The 18,928-nt window shown below is 48.3% G+C and overlaps 1 protein-coding gene across 2 annotated transcripts; it reads left to right on the top strand.

Moving 5' to 3' along the window:
• Positions 1 to 127: 127 nt before the first annotated feature.
• Positions 128 to 18,498, top strand: CYTH4 (cytohesin 4). 2 transcript variants are annotated; one of them, XM_054811325.1, is made up of 13 exons: positions 128 to 268; positions 6,111 to 6,193; positions 8,500 to 8,600; positions 8,856 to 8,922; positions 11,219 to 11,337; positions 11,720 to 11,800; positions 12,461 to 12,573; positions 13,133 to 13,281; positions 14,990 to 15,101; positions 15,558 to 15,634; positions 16,008 to 16,079; positions 16,907 to 17,061; positions 17,390 to 18,498. In XM_054811325.1, the coding sequence occupies exons 1-13, from the start codon at positions 250 to 252 to the stop codon at positions 17,460 to 17,462; spliced, it is 1,221 nt and encodes a 406-aa protein (XP_054667300.1). In that variant the 5' UTR covers positions 128 to 249; the 3' UTR covers positions 17,463 to 18,498. The 2 variants fall into 2 exon arrangements, with proteins under 2 accessions (XP_054667300.1, XP_054667308.1); XM_054811333.1 differs by lacking the exons at positions 128 to 268; positions 11,219 to 11,337 and having other exon boundaries at positions 6,110 to 6,193.
• Positions 18,499 to 18,928: the final 430 nt, after the last annotated feature.

Raw genomic sequence — 18,928 nt, 5'->3', positions numbered from 1 at the left:
GCCCCTGTTAACTCATAGCAGTATGCACCTACAGTTTGCTTCACTGATGAAAGCTCATGAGATGTGATCGGAGGCACGAGGAGGGGAAGGGCGGAGTCACAACGCAACCCGCCCCCCCCCCCCCCCCCCCCCAGTGCTGCTACGACCTTGGTCACTGGCTCCAAGTTGTTTCAGTTCTGTGAAGCATCTGCAGAAGTAGAAGGCAAAGAGTAACAACAATTTTATTGAAAATACATTGTGCTCTTCAGGATGGACTTTTGTCCTGCTGGTAAGCTTTGACCGTCTTTTGTCTTGTTTTCTGTGAGGGCTGTGTGCTCAGTTTGATAGGGCAGAGCACACCGTGAAATCCCAGCAGCCAGAGTGGATGCTGCGCCTTGTGGCTGAAGGATGAGATGGTGGAAGATCCTTGGTGGTGCAGTTAATTGCTTGTCAGCTTGAGCATTAGGCATGGTTTTCTTTTTACTTGCTCTCCCGTAAATGAACTCCTTTCAGATTAGGAGAACTTTTCCTGCTGATTTGAATGGCCTTTGTGCTGAGAGTGTCTATTGCTGCAGTCCTTTGTGCTGGTGATCCTGAGGTGAGCTGGAAGTTGACTCGGGGGCATCAAGAGTATATGTGACACTTGGCATGAGCACTACAAGCTTTGGCTTCTTTTCATGCAGCTCTGGCATGGCTTGCAAGCTCCTCAGTGGTGTTTCCGTACAGCCCACAGGAGCTGGTTTGCCTTTGCAGAGCCTCTCATGCAGTTGGGTATCCGAGTACAGCATGCTTGCAAGGCTTTTGGTACTGGGGCCTGTCTTGCTTATGTCCATCTTAAAGATAAATGACTGTATTAGGGTTCTACCAACTCCAAGTGACCTGCAGGTGGGCCTGCGTGGTCTTGAAATAATCTCAAAAGGCAGATGTGGATGTGAGGAGATAAGCCACATCTGAGGAACTGAGAGAGATCTCAGGTTTTATTTCCTAGTTTGGCAGGTGGTGGATAAAGTGGTTGGGATTCAGCAGGGAAAGGCATACTGCCAGACAGAACATTTGTAGCCTCTGGCTGAGGAAGCTGTGAGTGTCTCTGCAAAGGCAGCAGATAGAGAGAGCTGAACAGGAATAGGCTGAACAAGGGCCAGGAAGAAAAAGGATCATCTTGCAATGGCCCTGCAATGGTCTGATTCTGTCCTCGCAAGCTTTTGTGTACAGGATGTAGAGCACAGTGTGAAGGAAAAAAGCAGTGCTCAGTTTCAACAACTGTTCTGTACTTTTTAGCTCCTAGGTGGGTAGCCGAGGAAAGGGCACGCTCAAACTGCATACCAGCCTTGCTTGTCAGGGAAATTGGTGGGACCTATGGGAGCTGAGCTCTCGCCAGCATCTGGCTATGCATGTTGGTGAAGGTGGGTCTCTTCAGATCACCCAGCCCTCACCACCTGGAAGCAACTCTGGACAAAGCTTCTGCAGGACAAACTATGCAGGAGGAAGGGGGTTACCTCATGTTTAGAGATGCGTTTTCCATAGAAACTGAGGCTCTCAGAACTGATGGTCTGACACAGTCATTCACTGATGTTTTGTGTTACTGACTTAATTACATCTTAAAAGTTACACACTGCAGTAGCACAATGAGGTCCTGCTCAGGGACAATGTGGCTTTGCTCAGCTCTGGCTAGAGGCAGAGCCCGGAGACAGGCTATGCCTGAAGAGATGCGCTGGTACTGACCAATGTCTTTGCTCAGTCTCAGCCTGTCACTTCACAGCTGGGTGGGAAAGTGGGTTTGTTTGATGCTGCTCTACCTTGGGAGCCAAGGCTGCTGCCAGATGCAGTTTTCCAGTGGGCTTTGTAGCACGGGATGTGTTTAAAGTTGCTCGGTTGTGGCGTGATTTTCCTGAAGGTCAGAGGTGCACATACACCTTTTCCTGGAGCCGCTGCTACCTGGAGACACAGTGGTCCTGTTAGGTACCTGTCTGCCACAGCCATGTGCAGCTGAGACCTATGTCTGTGGGGAGGCTGTTCATCTCCTGCAGCGGGTGTCCTCTTCCAGCTCCCTTCAGGACCCTCTAGTGACTCTCTGGGTAAGGCCACAGAGCCAGCATGCGAAATCCTTGAGCTGGGTGTGTGAGACATGGGAGAGCAGACTGGTACCGTGGTATCATGTGCTAGAATGTGTGGGGTGAGACCCATAGGCAAAAGCGTCTGGAAGTTATCCTGATTGCTTTGTCATGTGGGATAAATGGACCGGGAGACAACATAAATTCTTCATAGCTGGAATGTGCATAGCTGCTTCTTCTTCCTCCCCATAGCTGGAATGTGCAAATTAAACCTGCACAAGTTCCATGTTGCATTTCTTCTGACACGAGCTGGAAGAGAACTGTGGAGTGGCTGCAGGAGGGAGACAGATTGGGCCGGAGGGAATTGGGGAGCTGGAAGGCTTCCTGCTTTCTGCCTTGTACCCAGCTGGGGAGGTGGTGGTCTGTGCTGGAGATGACAGAGCAGCCATATAAAAAAAGAAAAGGTATTTCAGGTGAAATTCTTCCACCAGACAGCTTCAACCAGGTAGAAGGTGCCCATCGGGCTACTCTGCTTGTGTGTTGCCATGGGTGGAGGTGCCCAAACCCTTTAGCAGCCACACTCAGAGCCCTACGTTGCCTTGCAAATGGGCCAGCTGAACCTCTGCTGTTATACTGTGGGTGGGTAGCACATGGATGGTCCGTAACAGTGCTACAGATGCAGTCATTCTTCATAACCTTCCCCTGTTGTTTCTGCAGTCCATCCTTCCAGCTCTCCTGGGTAGTCACTTCCCACTTGTCTCTGTGCTCCAAAAGCCTCACTCGGCACCTGGACAGCTCTGCACAGCCCTTTGCAATGGGAGATGAGACCAGCAAATACAGTACTCTTTCCTGGCCACATGAGTACCCAGACTTTTGGGTAACTCCAGTCTGCCCTCCAGAGGGGGAGGTTGAGGGCGTAAGTCATCACAACTGGAATTGAAATCTGTGTTCTTTTTTGAGTGACAGCACTAAAAATACAAGCCTGGGCAATTCATGAAGAACTGGCAGGTCTTTCTATCTGTGTCTGCCCTGAGAGTGGGGAAACAACCTCAAGAGTAAATGTAAACCCCAGAAATGTGATGCTGATGTGCTTTCCTTTCAACATTTGGTCTCTGAAAATAAATTCCAAGCAGTGACTTCATGTCCTCTTTGGAGAGGGTGCTAGTCAGGCTTTTATGTTGTGAGTCTGAACTGGAAAACTTCAACGCTGGTTTGGCTGACACCTTCGCCCTGAAACCTGCGGGTGTTTTCATCAGGGTGAAATTTCCCCCTGTGCACAGAACCCTGACCAGGGCTATGCTTCATCTGTGTCCTGACCTAGCCCTAGAGGGAAGTGGAACTTGGTGAGACTGAGGACTTTGGGGAGTCTGAAACCGTTCCTCAGTCCCCCAGTGCAGGGATAAATTCCCTCTGCCATTGCAAGCATCTGGAGCGAGCCAGGTGGTGCTTCACTCAGAGCGTCCTTCTCCTGCCGGCTCGGCTCATTCTCAACGTGGAGAGGGATGGAAAGGCAAAGCAGCCTGCTCTCATTATCTCGTCTGCTGCTAGCCCAGCTGCCTCTGCTGCCTTCTGTACCTTTCTGTGGACGGTTCCCTAAACAAGCCTTTTGTGTTCACTTCCCCTTAACTGTACACCCCAATGTGGGCAATGACATTGATGGATGGCCTCAAAACAGCCCTGAGCAGAGCATGAGGCCTTCAGTTAGGGAAGCAGAGTAACGTGCAGGCACTGACCTCAGAATTATTTTCCAAGGCAATCAGGGACTAAAGCTGTTTAGGAAACTTAGGAAACCTTACAAGGATCCTCTCTGCAGCTCAGTCTAAATTGCTCTGAAAGTTTGATCCATCCATTTTTTTACTTACTATGTCACCCTTTCCTGGTTTTTTATCTCTTGATTCCCTCCCCTTCTGCATGACTCGTATGCTTTTTCTCCCCTGCCCTCCACACACACACGCAGAGTCCTTCCCACACTTTTCTCATTCTGACAAACTGGACAGCTAAATCACTTGGGAGTTGGGGTTTTCAGATGTTCAGGAGGAAGAGGGACTGAGTTATTTACAGCCTCGGTGGGGGTCGTGTGGGTGAGATGGGTGTCCTCTGGGAGCCTCACATCTCTCTGAGATGCTTTAGGCTGCTTCAGTAGGCACAGACCAACTGAAGCAAAGCAACCAGCCACACCACAGACTTTGCTGATGGTGGGGGGGGGAAGGGGAAGTTCCTCAGGTATGTGCTGCTACTGTGCTTTTGTGGAAAGAAATGGTGGACAAAGGATCTCAGTAGTAATTTGTCAAGGAATCACTCCAGTGATTCCACAATTACCAGCCCCTGTAGGGGTGAGAGATAAAGCTGGGGAGACGGAGAGGCTGGCTGCATCTCCTGCGGCTGCAAAAAGGGCAGGAGACATAAAGCTGAAAGACCCAGGCACTGCTCACAGGCACAGGGCTGACATTCAAGGGGAAGTCAGCAACCTGCCTACAAGTAGCAAAGCCACTGCATGTGGGTTTTTTTGTTGTTGTTTCTTTTTGTTTGGTTGGGTTTTTTTTGTTTGTATGCTCGCTGGCTTGCATGTTAGTTTTTCCCCTCATACAGATTTGGCTGTTGCAAGCTGCTGGATGCTACAGGTTTTCTTCCCCTCTTGACTGGCTTCGGCAATCAGTCAGCTTCTTTCAGCTCTTCACAAGGGTTGCTTTGCAGAGCTGGGAGGAGACATGGGTCCTTCCCAGCCTTGGCTTCGTGCTGGGTCCTTGCCCAGTGCTTTCCTCCCAGAGGCTCAGCAGCCTCTCCCCAGGGAATGCAATGCTTGAAAACAGCGGGAGGAGTGACGGGAGAGAGGCTACAGCCTGAGAAAAGTCACAGGACAGACGTAGCACATGGAAACCCAACCAGCCAGGAGGATGGGGGAAAGATTAGGATCGGGGAAGGCAGGTCACTCTCAGCTGTTGTGGCCATAACAGGAAAGAAGGATATGGGCTCTGAGATGACTGCCCTTGTCCCCTTTTCCTTCTGTCTGTCTTGGCTGGTTCCTTCCCCTTTTTTCCCCACTTATATTTATAGCAGTTGTTTTGCATGTGAGATCCACACTAAAATAATTTCCAAGGCAGCTGGTGCCACTTCCTCTTTTTCCAGGAAGACAGGAGGCCCAGGGGATTTTGGCTTATGAAACAGTGGAGCAGGACATCCAGTGACCTGATGTGGCTTCCTGGGGAAGCTTTGTCTTGCAGTGTTTAGGTACAGCAATGACCCTGTCTGCAAGTTCTGCAGTGACCTGCCAGGAGCTCCAGGGCTCTCAGCCTTGTGTGAGCCCCATTTTTTTCCTGGGGCTCACCATCTGCTTTGCCTCTCTAGGACTGCAGACTCCTCTTTCTCCTTGCTGAAGAGGCTGTGCTTCACCTGGATTATATTTAGCAGCAGTGCTGTCACCCCAATTATTCTAGTCTTTTATGAATAATTTTGTGGTCAACTTGCTCTTCTGTTTAACTTCCTGTACATTACAAGGAAGCCTACTCGTATTTCTGCACTGTCTGTAGTCCACAGAACAACAGCCTCCTACAGATGCTCCTTCTTCAGCAAGGCTTTCATCCCCCCAGATCCTGCCCTCAGACTTGTAAAACCTCCATTCTCTCTCTTAAGCCATTTCTGACCAGCTGTGGTGGATCAATCCATGAAGCCAGTGGCTCTTCATGGGAGGTTTGGATGCACATGAAGTATTTAGGTCACAGCTTTTCAGTACATAAAGAGGACTGACATAAAAACCACCAAAGAGCATTTGGTGAGACCTCTTAATTGTGCTTATGGCGAGCAAAATCAATTGAGTTGGCAGGGTGGGTTGCTGCTGGGTTAGATCAGAGGATTACCAGCACAGCGGCTGGCTGCTAGGAGGGATATATGGGGTCTGTGCTGCTTGCTCTGGACTGAGAACCACTTGCAGGACAAAGCTGAGGTGCAGTGGCTGCGACAGCAGAAACACAGAAACCAGAGTTGCTGTGGCATGAGAGAGGACAGGCGCTTAGAGGTTGAGGCAGCTTTTCCTGTGATATGTTGGCCCCAGTGCTATTCTCACAGGGATCTTTGTTCTTCCAGAGTCAACTGACTTGAGTGAGGCTGAAGAGGCTGAAATACAGACAATCAGGCAGCACAGACAGGAGCTTTTGGAAGACATTAAGGTAAGGACCATCCTGTTCCTCCTGTATGCCTGGTTTTCTGAAAACTGTCTTCACCAATGAGTGTCTTCACATAACAGTTCAGGCCATGCAGAAGTGCTCATGCACAAGAGACATTTGCTCTGGAATGATCCAACCTGAATTCTGAACTTCAGGCTGCCTTGGCATATTTGCCACCAGTGTACGTCCAACCTGTGGTACTCTCTGCTGCAGGAGTCATCAACAACCCTAGTGGGATATCTGAGAAAGGCTGGTCAGATCATTAGCAGGGATGAGCTGGGATTGCATATTGAGAATTAAGGAAATGAGTATGACTTTACTAAGTCATACTGACAGGGACCTGGCTCAGCATTTATGATTATTTTTAATTACTGACCACCTGCTAATGACGTATCAGTCCTAGTTACCTGCTGCATCCCCCTGTGTTTATCAAACTTTTGTTTGTGTACCTCTAACAAATTGTCCGTGAAGGATCCTGTCTCTTTAGAGAGGTGTGATGGCAGGACCTTCCGTGCAAGTTTCTGTGGTTGAACTTGCTTTTCTTCTTTTCTTTTAGCAGACCCACACATTTCTCTGCAGACTCCTAAAATACCTGAAAGTGACAGATTCAAAATCAGTCAGTAATATTGCATCGCAATCATGCACAGTGCTGTACACTTTGTATTCTGTTCTGCTTCCACCACCATGGAATGTGGTCTCCCATTTGAGAGAGCTTATTGCACTGAATCATTGGACTTGCACTGATTTTCCCAGAACAGGAAGATGTCCCGATACCTGGGGAATAGGTGCAATATTTCCTTGTCATAGAGTAAAGGACTACGCCAAAATACCTATTACTTCTCAGGCTTCCAGACTCGCCATTTCTGCTGCAAATCAGAATGGTGTCTTGTGCCTTCTTGCAAAACAGACTATGGATGTAAGTGCATGTGGTTTGTTTGTGTGTGGTTCTTATCACTTCAATTTTCAGAATAGGCAATGGGCAGTGTAGGAAGCAGGATACTTGAATAATACTATGGGGTTTACCCACTATGGACAGAGAAAAGCTGCTACACAGGCCCATACTCTAAATCCCAAAGCCATTAACCAGTGGGCTATGCATTGTCCAATGGAGTTTAGGTGAAAGAGCACCTAGAACTAGAGACATTTTTCCAGATGGATTTCTTCAGAAAGTATCTAGCAATACCCTTTAACACAAAGACCTGGGGGGATGTCTGGTGGGGGGAGAGGGAGGAGGGGTGAGGATGGGTCTAGACTTGCTGGTTACACTGCCAAAAGGCAGCACGGAATAAAATAACAAAACTTATAATCATTTTAAATTCAGGAGCTAGGATCACAGCTTTGTTACATTTGTGCGATACCTAAAGTTTAGTAAGGAACACTCCCAGCTCTGGAGACTGGTGAAGAACAACAGAATGAAGGCCAGAGCAAAACTGAAATCCAGAAGCTCTTTTAAATTATGTGATATTGGAGAACTTCAGTTTCTCTATGTGGGTGCATACTGCAGCCACATCCTCACTCCTTCTCAAGATCTGTCATAAAACAACCCTTCTTCCCCTGCCTGTTCTGGCTGGAATGGGGAAGAATTTGGGTGATTCCTGGAAGAGAGCTGTGATGCACTCTGGCTCTGAGGAGGACCATAACTGCAGGATGGAAGCAAGGAGATATAGACATCTTCGTTTCACTGGTAACACAGAATACCCAACCAAAAAGGCCATGGTCTGTAATGGGCCTAAAGGAAACTGAATTCTACAATTGATTTTTTAAAATTTGGCAGTGATTATTCTTCTTTTACTCCTTTCTCCACCTAAAGACAGGTATCTACTCAATGGTATTTGAATGATAGGTATGTTAAAAACTCTGTGTTTCACAATGTGGCCACTTCAGGTTTATATTGACCTCACAGTTACTGGTTCCACTTCCCCTTTCCTGGATGTGTAGCAGGGCTATGCAAAGTAAAAGCTAGAAGGAAATGGGCACAATGGAAGGAGTCTCACATCTGACATTGTTTGAGGAACTGAAATCACCACTGGTGTGAGTTTTCTGCCATTCTCCACGCTGGCTAAGCTTGACTTTCCAGCTTTAATTGACAACAGGCATGAGAACATTCTTCTGTCCCTCTCTCCCATTGTTTTCATCTGGAATCCAGCAGTGTCACCCCAGAGCAGTGCTCGTTTCATAGATATCCTTGGCTGGTCATGACCATCTGACCTGTCCTTTTCCTATGATTGACGGAAAAAGTAAGACATGCTTTGTATGCATCTGCTGTTTTTCCCTCCATTGCCTTCATCCTCCTGATATTTCTTTTGCAGAAGCTGAAGAAAGAGATTGCTGAAGTGTTTGCAGAGATTGAGTGCTTCCAAAATGCAGAGGAAAGGCAAGAGGCAGACAGTAATCCTGGGGAGCAGACCAGGCAAGTGGGACAAGACGGGTATTCCTTTGTTTACAAAATCTCTCTCTTGATGTAGGGAAAACAAAAACACTCATGGGATTTGGATCACAACAAGGAGAAGGAAATGAGGCCATGAATGCCTTTCTCTCCTTTGAGATTTCTCTTTATTCCGGGATAGTCGGACACTTGTCCTTGATATATCTGATTCACTTGTGAGTGAATTGAAACATGGCCCTTTGTTCTAAGTTTGGCTTTCCTCCTTCTTTGTGTTTGCAGCAAACTATCACAGAGGGATAAACTTCTGTCCCTGGGTCGGAAGAAATTCAACATGGACCCTGCAAAGGTAGGATTTGCTCATTCCACCTATGAGGAGAAAGCTGGGAGGAAGAACTTCTGTTGGTTACTGGTCAACTTGCCAAAAGAACTATGGCATGGGACTGTGGGGCTGGTTTCCTACCTCACTAAGGCTCAGTAGCACCCTCGGTCCTGTCCCTGAATAAGGTCTTCTGATATGATCAAGCTGTGTTGCCTCGCCTCATCATGTGCCTACAGGCCATCCCATCAGATGCAACCCAAAGCTAAGAGAAATAAAGGGAGGATAGTTTAACAGTGCCAGTGTGTCGAGAGAGAAAAATCTTCAGTCCAGTTCTTCTTGCCCATGAGAGGCTAAGAGTTGGCCATAGCGTGATGGAGGAGGATAAAGTAAGAAGGTGAGAAGTTCTGAGAGTGTGTCAGGTTCCTTGGTTCATTCACAACAGAAAAGGACAAGATGCCTCTGTTGTTTTGGAAGCAGGTTTGATTTTGGTAGTACTGGTTGGGCTGTGGAGTCAATCCAGGTTTTCCACTTTCTGGGACTCTGACAAGTGGGGTCCAGACTCCACAGCCTTCAGCCTTCTGCAGAAATCTCTAAAATAGTCATGATTAAATAGAAAAGATGTAAGAAAGATAGTTTCCTCTTCCTTTCTCCTCACTGGTAGACCATTTTTTGACCCCTGTAAGGAAAACCGCAAGCTGCTATTGAACTGCTCATCGTCAGCTAACCACCACAGCTAGCATCTTGGGTGGCTGCTTGTCTGAGTGACAACTTTTCATACCTCCTCCTCTGCTCTGCTGAGACCCTCAAGATGCCTTCCCCAGTATCCACACCACTGCTGGAGCACTTGACAGTTCCCTGGACATCCATCTGCCAGTGGGAGCTGTCTCAGAGCGGCGATATCAGTACTTACAGCCTGGGCAAGGGCAGGTTTCATTTTGTCTTTCTGTCTGACCTTGGTTTGATGCCCCAGAGATACCTCTCTCTGTAGCACTGTGCCATGCCATTTCTGCACATGTGCAGAAATACCTGAACTTGTTCTGACCCCAAACCAGTTTATCTTTATAATTTCAATGGCGATCAGCCTGGTCAAAATGTATTATATGCCTATATTATGCAGATCTCTGTTTATTGCTTCCCTTTTGCTACATGCCACAGGCTGAGAGGTGCTGCAATGCAAGGAAACTTCTTTGCCCCTCCTTGCTAAGGTTATGCTTCATCCATGCAATGCTCATCCTTTAAATGAATTCCTGTCCCTAAGATCTCAGGACGAGTTCCTGAGGCTAGAGGAGGTAAGTGTTAGGAATCCAGCTTAACAAAAACTTTTGGGAGAAACATTTTCTTCTGGAAAATGGAGCCCCATCATCACCAAAATGCTTTGCAAAATTAAATTGTTCTTACCAAAATTCCATCTGGGGAAAAGGAAAGGAAAATAGTGTGGAAAAATCTCACAAACATTTCAATTTCTTCTTTTGAAACTGCTTTTTCTTTAGGGCATTTTAGAAATAGTTTCTTATATATTACAAAGCACAGTGAATTGATTCTGTTGAAGTAGAACATTTTGATGGATCTAAAACAATTTTCATTCCTTTATTGTATTTTGTGAGGAGAATTGCAATGTGGTCTGGAGAGTTGCAGTGGCTTTAGATATTGTTAGGCATCTGAACTAAACCTCAACGTTCTGTCACTTTGAAAATCATGAAATTCCCTCTAAAATAGGATGTTGACTCTGCACAGCCCAACTCAGACCCTCTATATTCCTCAAAATACCCATATTCCAGCCTTACTGGCTGGGGAGGATGGAGCTGAAAAGATTGCAGACTTCTCTGTTCTGTGACATAGAAGAAAATTTAGGAAAAAATAATTTTAAGTTGTCTCAAGCCCATGTTTTTATCTGAGTACATTTTTTATTATGTATTTTTTTAAACAAATATTTTTTTCTTTAAGTTAATTCAGAAAAAAAATTACATTTAGGAACAGAACACTAAGAAACTTGGATTGAAAATGTTAAAATTAACTATTTTGACTTTGCCTTTTTGGACTTTTAACCTACATTGCCCTTTTTCATTTGTTGGAGTTTCCATCCCAGTGAAACATTTATCCAAATCTAAGGATGAAATGAAAGTGGGACTGACCCACCATGGTGTATGAAGAGGGATGGAATAAGGGTGGAACATGGCTGTGGTCTCCCATAAAGGGGCTGGGGAGTAACAGTGGAGGCAACATCATCAAAGCCAAGGAAGGCTGATATCAAGGTGCTGGGCTCCTACTTTCTCATCAGCCCACAGAGCTGTCTTACTTCACTGTCTTGCTTCTCCTCCCCCAGGGGATCCAGTACCTGATTGAGCATGAGGTATTGTCCTCAGACCTGCAGGAGATCGCCAAATTCCTCCACAAGGGTGAAGGCCTGAACAAGACAGCCATTGGGGATTACCTGGGTGGGAGGTGAGCAACCCAGCCAAGATGAGGAGGCCCTTTGGAGGCCTTGTCCTACCTGGCCCCTCTCAACTACCATTTTAGATGACCCCTAGCAGACCTCAGTCAGGTGCCAAGACTGAACATACCTCAAGCTGCAGTGGGCTGGGTGGGCAGCACACCCTGGGCAAGGGACTTTGGCGTGTGACTAAGGCTGGCTGTATGGGCTACCTTTCCTCCTGACTGTAATGGGGTCAGTGTTCCCAGACAAGAGTGTGCAGCATAGCTTCTCGTTGGTCAGAAGGGAAGTGGAAGCTGGGATGGAGCCAGGTGCATGCTGTCACATCAAGGGGCATCCAAACTGAGCAGGGTCAAAGCTCTCTTCTGACCTTTTCCCTCTATCATCTCCCAGGGATGCCACAAACATTCAGATCCTCCAAGCCTTTGTGGAATGTCACCAGTTTGCCAACCTCAACCTGGTGCAGGCACTGAGGTGAGTGAGCATGCAGGATGCAGGGGATGGAGCAGGAGGCTGCTCAGCCACGGGGTCTTACCACCCAGGAAGGCTGTGAAGCCCTACTGGGCTGAAATGGGGCTTCCCAAGGCCCTGCTGTGTATGTTGGCTCCAAGACTGTTGCTCTGTGAGATGTTAACACCCTTTCCTGGGGGAATTCATTCATGGCCCCTTGACTGTACTGGCCATATGCAGAGAAGATGGAGAAAGCAAGGTGGGTCATCATGGCTTCAGTGCTTGGGGGGACGAGGCAAGTGTCGGAAACATGTCTGTCCACAGTGCCCATTATGTCAGTGACAAAGTGACTCTGTCTTAGGACATCTTGTCTTCTTATAGGCCAGCCTTCTGGCAGGACTCTTTCTCTTGAGGTCTCTGCTGCCTTGCAGGGCACTCATTAGGGAAGAGGAGCCATGATTACCAGGCTGCTTAGTTCTGCTTCCTCCTTTTAGTGTGTTTGACACTGATGAGCCCAGGCAATTTCTAGAGAGAGGAGGAGACCTCCTGCTTCATGCAGTGTGTTATCTCCCCAGTGTGATGGGATGACTTCTTTTATTTTCATGGTGTCCCATGGGTTGAGGGAAGGGATAAATGTCCCTTGCACACAATCTGACTAACTCTCTGACATGCTGCTCCTGATAGACAGTTCCTATGGAGCTTCCGGCTGCCTGGGGAAGCACAGAAGATTGACCGGATGATGGAGGCCTTTGCCAACTGGTACTGCAAGTGTAACCCAGGAGTATTCCAGTCCACAGGTAGTTATGGGGAGAAGGTGGCCTGTAAAGCTGAGCTCCACTGTTTGCAAGAGAGGAGCCTTCCTTTTCCATTCACAAAGCATGGAGGGCATCACTTGGAAGTGTGGATGTTTCCCCTTCAGCTGAAGGAGGCAGCCCAATTCCTGTGGAGCTTTTCAATAGGCTGAGGGTCTTCAGTCCTCCTTTTGCTACTGTGCTGCAGTCCATCCGCATGGGCAATAGACTTGAGAAGTGCTCCTGGCCCCACATGAGGTATACCTCACTGCAGCAAGGATAGCACCAACAAGGGTCTGTAGAAGCTTTTCTGCTGGTAGAACCATTATTGGAGCAGTGCTACCCAACTTGTCTGATTACCCTGACAAGATGGAATCATCTCTATCATGGGAAATCAGCTTTGTCCCTCTTACTCCTAGCAGAGGGGACATCTCCCTTTTCCTCCTACAGCTGAGAGAATGACACTGTTCTCCAGTGACTGGAAACCAAGCCACCTGTTAGAGTGCGGATTGATCTGCCCTCTGAGGCAAGCGCCATCCATCTTGGTTTTCTTTCTCATTGCCAGATACCTGCTATATACTCTCCTTCTCTATCATCATGCTTAACACCAGCCTGCACAACCCCAATGTGAAAGACAAGCCCCCCTTTGAAAGGTTTGTGTCCATCAACAGAGGCATTGACAATGGAGGGGACCTGCCAGAAGAGCTCTTAAAGGTAAGACCTCCCATTTTCTCATCAGTCCCTCTTTTCTGTCTGGTTTGGGGTCCACTGAGAAGCAAAGGTCCACAGGTCTCAATGTAATACAGGCCTGCTGACCTTCTGCTGTACAAGGGGAAGGGCTGCATGAGGAAAGAGGGTAGTATGTACAAAAGCAAAGCTGGAAAACATGGAAACTGCTTTGCAGAGGGGCTGCACACATGCTTGTTGGTGAGGACATGGAGTAAGAGAGATGGGGCTGGAGACATTCAGGGAATAGCAGTATCGGTTTAAGAAAGTTTGTGCTTTTAAGTGTGCCCATGTGAGAGAGGAACAGATACTGTAACTGTGTGAGAGAGGAAGACATGAGCCACAAGTGTCTATGTGTTGGGTAGGTATGAGGCTGTGTGAATGGGGCACCCACTTCTGTGGGAGGTAGCTGGGCACCTGACTCTTTTGGACAGTTTTGAAGGTCCTAGGCTCCAAAGGTGACTTTCTTGTGTGTCTCTGTGTGTGTGAGACAATGTCACTGTGGCCCAGATTATGAATCCCTTTCCCTGGTTCATACCTAAATGTCTCAGCTGACTCCTGTGTTTACATCAGACAGGACACCAGAGCCTGACCTCTCTTACACCAGGTTATATCTTTGAGTAGAACCAACAAGCCCCAAATGAGTGTCAGGGTTTCTTCCAACATCTCTTCTGGCATCTGTAAAGCTCTCAGCATGTCCATGGTCCTCTGATCCCAGAGGATGAAGATGGGCAGACAGAGACAGGGGGTGCACCCATTAGCAAAGCTGGAGCTACCATTTACCCAAGGGCTCAGCAGGCATGGGATCTGCCCTATGAGAAAAGTTAGAAGTGGGCAGCCTACCTACCTACATGTGTCTAGCTTCGCCCAACCAACCTGGGGACAATAACTTGTGTCCTTTGTCAAAGAGGCTGCTTACATTCCACACTTCGAATCCCCACAGGGTAAAGAATTTAGATTTTTCTGTGGAATGTTATTTCTTTCAGGCAATTTGAGGGAAGCTGCAGGAGCCTGTACTTTCAAATTTTTTTTATGGCCTGGGACTTGTGTAATAAATGATGGCAAATCCAGTGATGCAAGCAACATTTTTGTACCCCTTGAAAGCTAGTAACCTGCCTCCCTGTCACTCTGCTGTTACGAATGTCACACTGTGTGTCGCCCAGTGCAAATGCCTTGGTTCTATGAAATATGCCTCCTTGTGGTCATGCAGATGTGCGCATTGGTCTCCACACGCAAGTTCTCAGCAGGCCGTTTTGGCACCACCAACCCAGGACCTAAATGGGGCTGCAGTCTCTGTCGTGTCGTGTCCCCACCACTGCCTTAGTACTGCCTTGGTGCTGCTCACAGCAGCACTTGTGTGACACTCTGGGGTCAGTCACTACGGCCTCTCTTGATATGGGTGCCCACTTTTGTGTCTGTGACTTTCCAAAGTCCAGCCCAAAAGGGCTCTCTTTTTTTGATGCAGGAAGCAGAAAACAGCTGGTGATCCCCCTTGAGACCCTGTGAGGTGTAGACTGAGGGCTGTTGTACCCCCAGTGCTCACTGCTCGCTCTCCTCGCCATTCACCCACCTGCCCCTGTGGAAACAGAGTGATGAACAGATGGACTTAGGAGGGTTGTGTACAAGCTTCGTCAGAAATCTGTCTTTCTTTCTCTCTTTTTCCCTCTCACTTTCCCCCACCAATGCTCTCGGGCAGAATCTGTTTGAGAGCATCAAGAATGAGCCATTCTCCATACCAGAGGATGATGGGAACGACCTCACTCATACTTTCTTCAACCCTAACCGGGAGGGCTGGCTCCTAAAACTAGGTAAGGGGGAGGAAGCTCCTAGCTCCTCTGAATTCTGTGCCTGCCTGCCTCCCACCACAAATCTCCCCCAGGAACCCACCAGCACCTCCACTGCCCTTCCCTCTGGTCTGCTGTGGTGGCGTGAGGCTGACACCTGCTGTTGAAACCAGCCACCTGCTCTCTCCTCCCAGTCAGCTCCTGCAGGCTCTATCTGCTCAAAAAGGGACTTAGAAAGATATCCCTCACCTCTCCCCATTCCCAGCCCCATCAGATCAAAATTGGCTCCCTCTGTGTGTGTGTGCATGTCCACCATATGGCATTACATCAACGGTGAGCACCACGGTTGTCTCCTTGGGGCTGATCTACAGGGAGAGCTGGGAGGGTATGCCTGTGTGTGCATGTCTGGAGCTTGGGGTGGGGGGGCGAAAAGGATGGCAGAGTGTGTGACTAATGGCTTTTGAACCTCACTGACTTTAGGAGGACGTGTGAAAACCTGGAAACGCCGCTGGTTCATTCTGACCGATAACTGCCTGTACTACTTTGAATATACCACGGTAAAGCCTTAACTCCCGGTTGGGAAACTGTGTCCTGGGTGGTTATGAGCGACTGAGGGGTCAGGGAAGAGCAAAGGGTAGGGGGTTTCAACCCTTCAACACTATGCTCCCAGACTGAACTCAGACCTCCCTTCTCCCCTATGCTGTTTCCTCCCCTCTGGCCTTGAGGAGGAGAGAGGCTGGACACTGCAGCTATTCCTGTGATCTCCGGTTAACTAAGCTCCCCATTGTGTAAATGGAGGGGGTATCCCCAGGCATACACTGCCCTTGTTGTCCCCACAAAGGCACACGTCTGGGAAAACAGAGAGGCTGTAAATAGTGGCATAGATATGGGGAGCATGTTGGGTGTTAATTCATGTTTCCTTGCCTTCAGGACAAAGAGCCTCTGGGCATTATCCCCCTAGAGAACCTATCAGTCCGGAAGGTGGATGATCCCAAAAAGCCAGTAAGTCTCCATTGCTCAGTACTCTGCCAATGCAGGCTCTCAGGTGGTTAGAGGGAAAGAGAGGGTGCACACACCCCATTCTTACTGTGCTGCTCAAAGGGAAGGTGCCATGCCAAACTGTCTTGTCCACTCATCTAAAGATGATGGTATCTAAACATGCTTGTATTTTACCAGGGAAGATCTGGTGTGAAAGGAGACCTGTCCTTTGACTGGCTGCACTGTATGTGTGCACGCGTGTGTGTGTAGGGGGGCAGAGATGAGTGTACACAGCTGACTCCCTACTCATTTTGCAACAGGAGATGTGGGTCTCTCCATAATGTCTTACAGCACATGTACACCAGACAGTGCTGTGGTGTTAGGAAACTTGCCCAGGAAGTGACACTCTTTGTCTGTGCATCTTCTATGGATGTGGAGACCACTCTTTGATGTGGCATCACTCTGGGACAAGTGCCTTCTGTCTGCGTGATGGTAGACAGAAGATAAGACATTGCTGTTAAAAGGGGAAGAGATCTTCATGAGTGGAGCAGAGTGACAGATCCCAGAAGGTGTTTTCTGGTAACTGTTGATGCTCCATCTCTCCCTAAAGCCTGTTTTAGTGTCCAACCCTTCACAGGAGAGGTGTGTTTACCTAAGAGGAGTCACCTGGAGATCTAACTCATAGGGGGATTCTTGGGGTGGGGAAGGAAAGGGTCTGTGCCTTTCAGAGACAGAATGTTCTCCTCCCCTTTGGAAGCTCTCTGAGCCTGTCACCCATGGTTGAAGGCAGCATAGTTTCCTTCATCCACCCTGTCCTCCCTTACTGCTCCATTTTATTCCCTTTCTGACAGAACTGCTTTGAGCTCTTCAATCCCAACTGCAAAGGGCAGAAGATCAAAGCCTGCAAAACAGATGGGGATGGGAAGGTGGTTGAAGGCAAGCATCAGTCCTACAAGATCTCAGCAGCCACACCAGCAGAACGTGACGAGTGGATTGAGGCAATACGGTGAGGAGACCAGAACTGGAGGCCTGAGCTTGCCTTTGTTCAGCCCCAGAGACAGATGGCCATGCAGTTTGTTTGGCTACCAGAGTTTGAAAAAGGGGGTGGAACAAGATGTTTGCAGTCTAGCAACTGTAGTACCTCTTGGCTTCAAAGAGTTTCAAGGTCTCTTCTGGAGAATCTCTAGCCACAGCTAAATTCTCTGCTGTGGGTCTGCAGATCTCCAGTCCTACATTTTGGTGAGTGGTCTCTCTGGGCAAGTTCAGTTAGGTTGCCTGTGCTGCTCACCAGCATTAAGTCTCTTAATTTTGCTCTCATTTCCTCTTATTTCCAGGACCAGCATCACACAGGATCCTTTCTATGATCTGGTCTCTGCCCGTAAGAAAAAGATTGCCAGCAAAAACTGATCCCTGACCTGGTCACCAGCAGCAGGAAGATGTAGCTGTTGGACAGCTTCTCTCCCATGCCGGGCTCTTCCAGTGAAGAAATTTGGGAGCATTGCTTCCCTCTGCCTCTCACTTGGCAGGAAGATGACTAACAGGACAACTTGCCAGATTTGCTTCTTTCCTTTCCAAACTGAAGGCAGAGGCACAGGGTGCAATCCACTGAGGACTGTCAGAACCGTGGACGTAGCATTTTCCATGTCCAAATGTAGAGGCTCAACAGCAGCTAGCCTTTGGGTTCTCCCAGATAGCCCTAGGCATGCAGGACAGGATCTGAAGGGAGACAAGAATGTCTCCAGAACGTCTCCAGCCCCTCCCACCATCAAACCAGGTCTGGCTATTTTTCTGTGAGGAAACATGTAGATGCTCTTGAAGCACCAAATCATGGTCCTGTCAGTTGCGGAGCAGAAAAGCCCCAGTGGTTTCTCTTCCACGAACAGATGCATAGTGGTTGTGGAGAACGGGCCACTGATGTTTAAGAACCTTGCTGTGAAACCAGAGGCCAAGGGAAGATAAGAAGCCCTCTTATCCGTTCAGAAGAGAGCCCCCTCCACCTCTCCCTATAGCCGTGAGGGATGTAATCCTGGGAAGTCCCTGCTCTGTAGTTGAGTCATAGATTTTAGAAAGTTAAGGATGTTGGATGGGGCAATAAGACGTAACTGAGTGTAGAGAGGCTGTGGGATCAGGGAAGTGGCTCTGGGTCTTTTGTCTCTCTGTTTTGAGACTTGGGGACCACCACAAGTCTCCCTAGGGAAGAAATCCAAACACTAGCTCTCCTCCTGGCTGATGGCACCCCAACAAAGGTTTCTTCCTTGTACCACCCCAGAGGCCTGGGCTTTGTATCTGAAAGGCCTGCAGCCAGAAGGCATGAAAAATTGGAGGTGCATATACAGCACACACACAGAGGCTTTCCCATCTTCACGTATTGGTTTCGTCTGGAGTCGGGTTTTTTGTCTCTTGTGTAAAGAAAGAAATAAAAGTGCTTGAAACAAGCTCAAAACTCAGGGTAACACGATCGTTTTAATGATAAAGGCAGAGGATGTGAGATAAAAGTGTCATGTTCCTGTGCCTAGCACAGCAGCCTGAGCACCACCGCAGCTCTGCAGTGCACCCAAAATGCAGGCAGGCTGAGTGCGTGGCACAAGCAGGCAGCTGTCGGGCAGCGTGGGAGGAAGGAGCAGTTAATGGGACAAGAGGAAAGGTGCAGGGAGCCGTGACACTGCAACTGGGAACAGCATGGAAGCGAATACTAGAGACTCGCTAGAGACAATTACACCTGCAGGGTTAAAGGATGTGATAAATTATTGCTTTTTCATCTGTTACCTTTCGGGTCTCTTGTGCTGTCTCAGGCTCTTGCCGTTTTTCTTCCTGCAGAGGGCTCTATCTACCAGGCAATCTGCAGCAGGGCCAGCACGGCCGATTATTCATTC

This window comes from Grus americana, chromosome 1 (assembly GCF_028858705.1).
Source record: "Grus americana isolate bGruAme1 chromosome 1, bGruAme1.mat, whole genome shotgun sequence".
NCBI classification, from domain to species: Eukaryota; Metazoa; Chordata; class Aves; order Gruiformes; family Gruidae; genus Grus; species Grus americana.
This window is presented reverse-complemented; position numbering and strand designations above follow the sequence as displayed.

What these genes read in the sequence shown, in the direction of transcription:
- CYTH4 (XM_054811325.1), top strand. An exon ending in GGGGATTACCTGGGTGGGAG is followed by an intron (nt 11,338 to 11,719) that starts GTGAGCAACCCA and finishes ATCATCTCCCAG; the next exon opens with GGATGCCACAAACATTCAGA. An exon ending in TGCCAGAAGAGCTCTTAAAG is followed by an intron (nt 13,282 to 14,989) that starts GTAAGACCTCCC and finishes GCTCTCGGGCAG; the next exon opens with AATCTGTTTGAGAGCATCAA.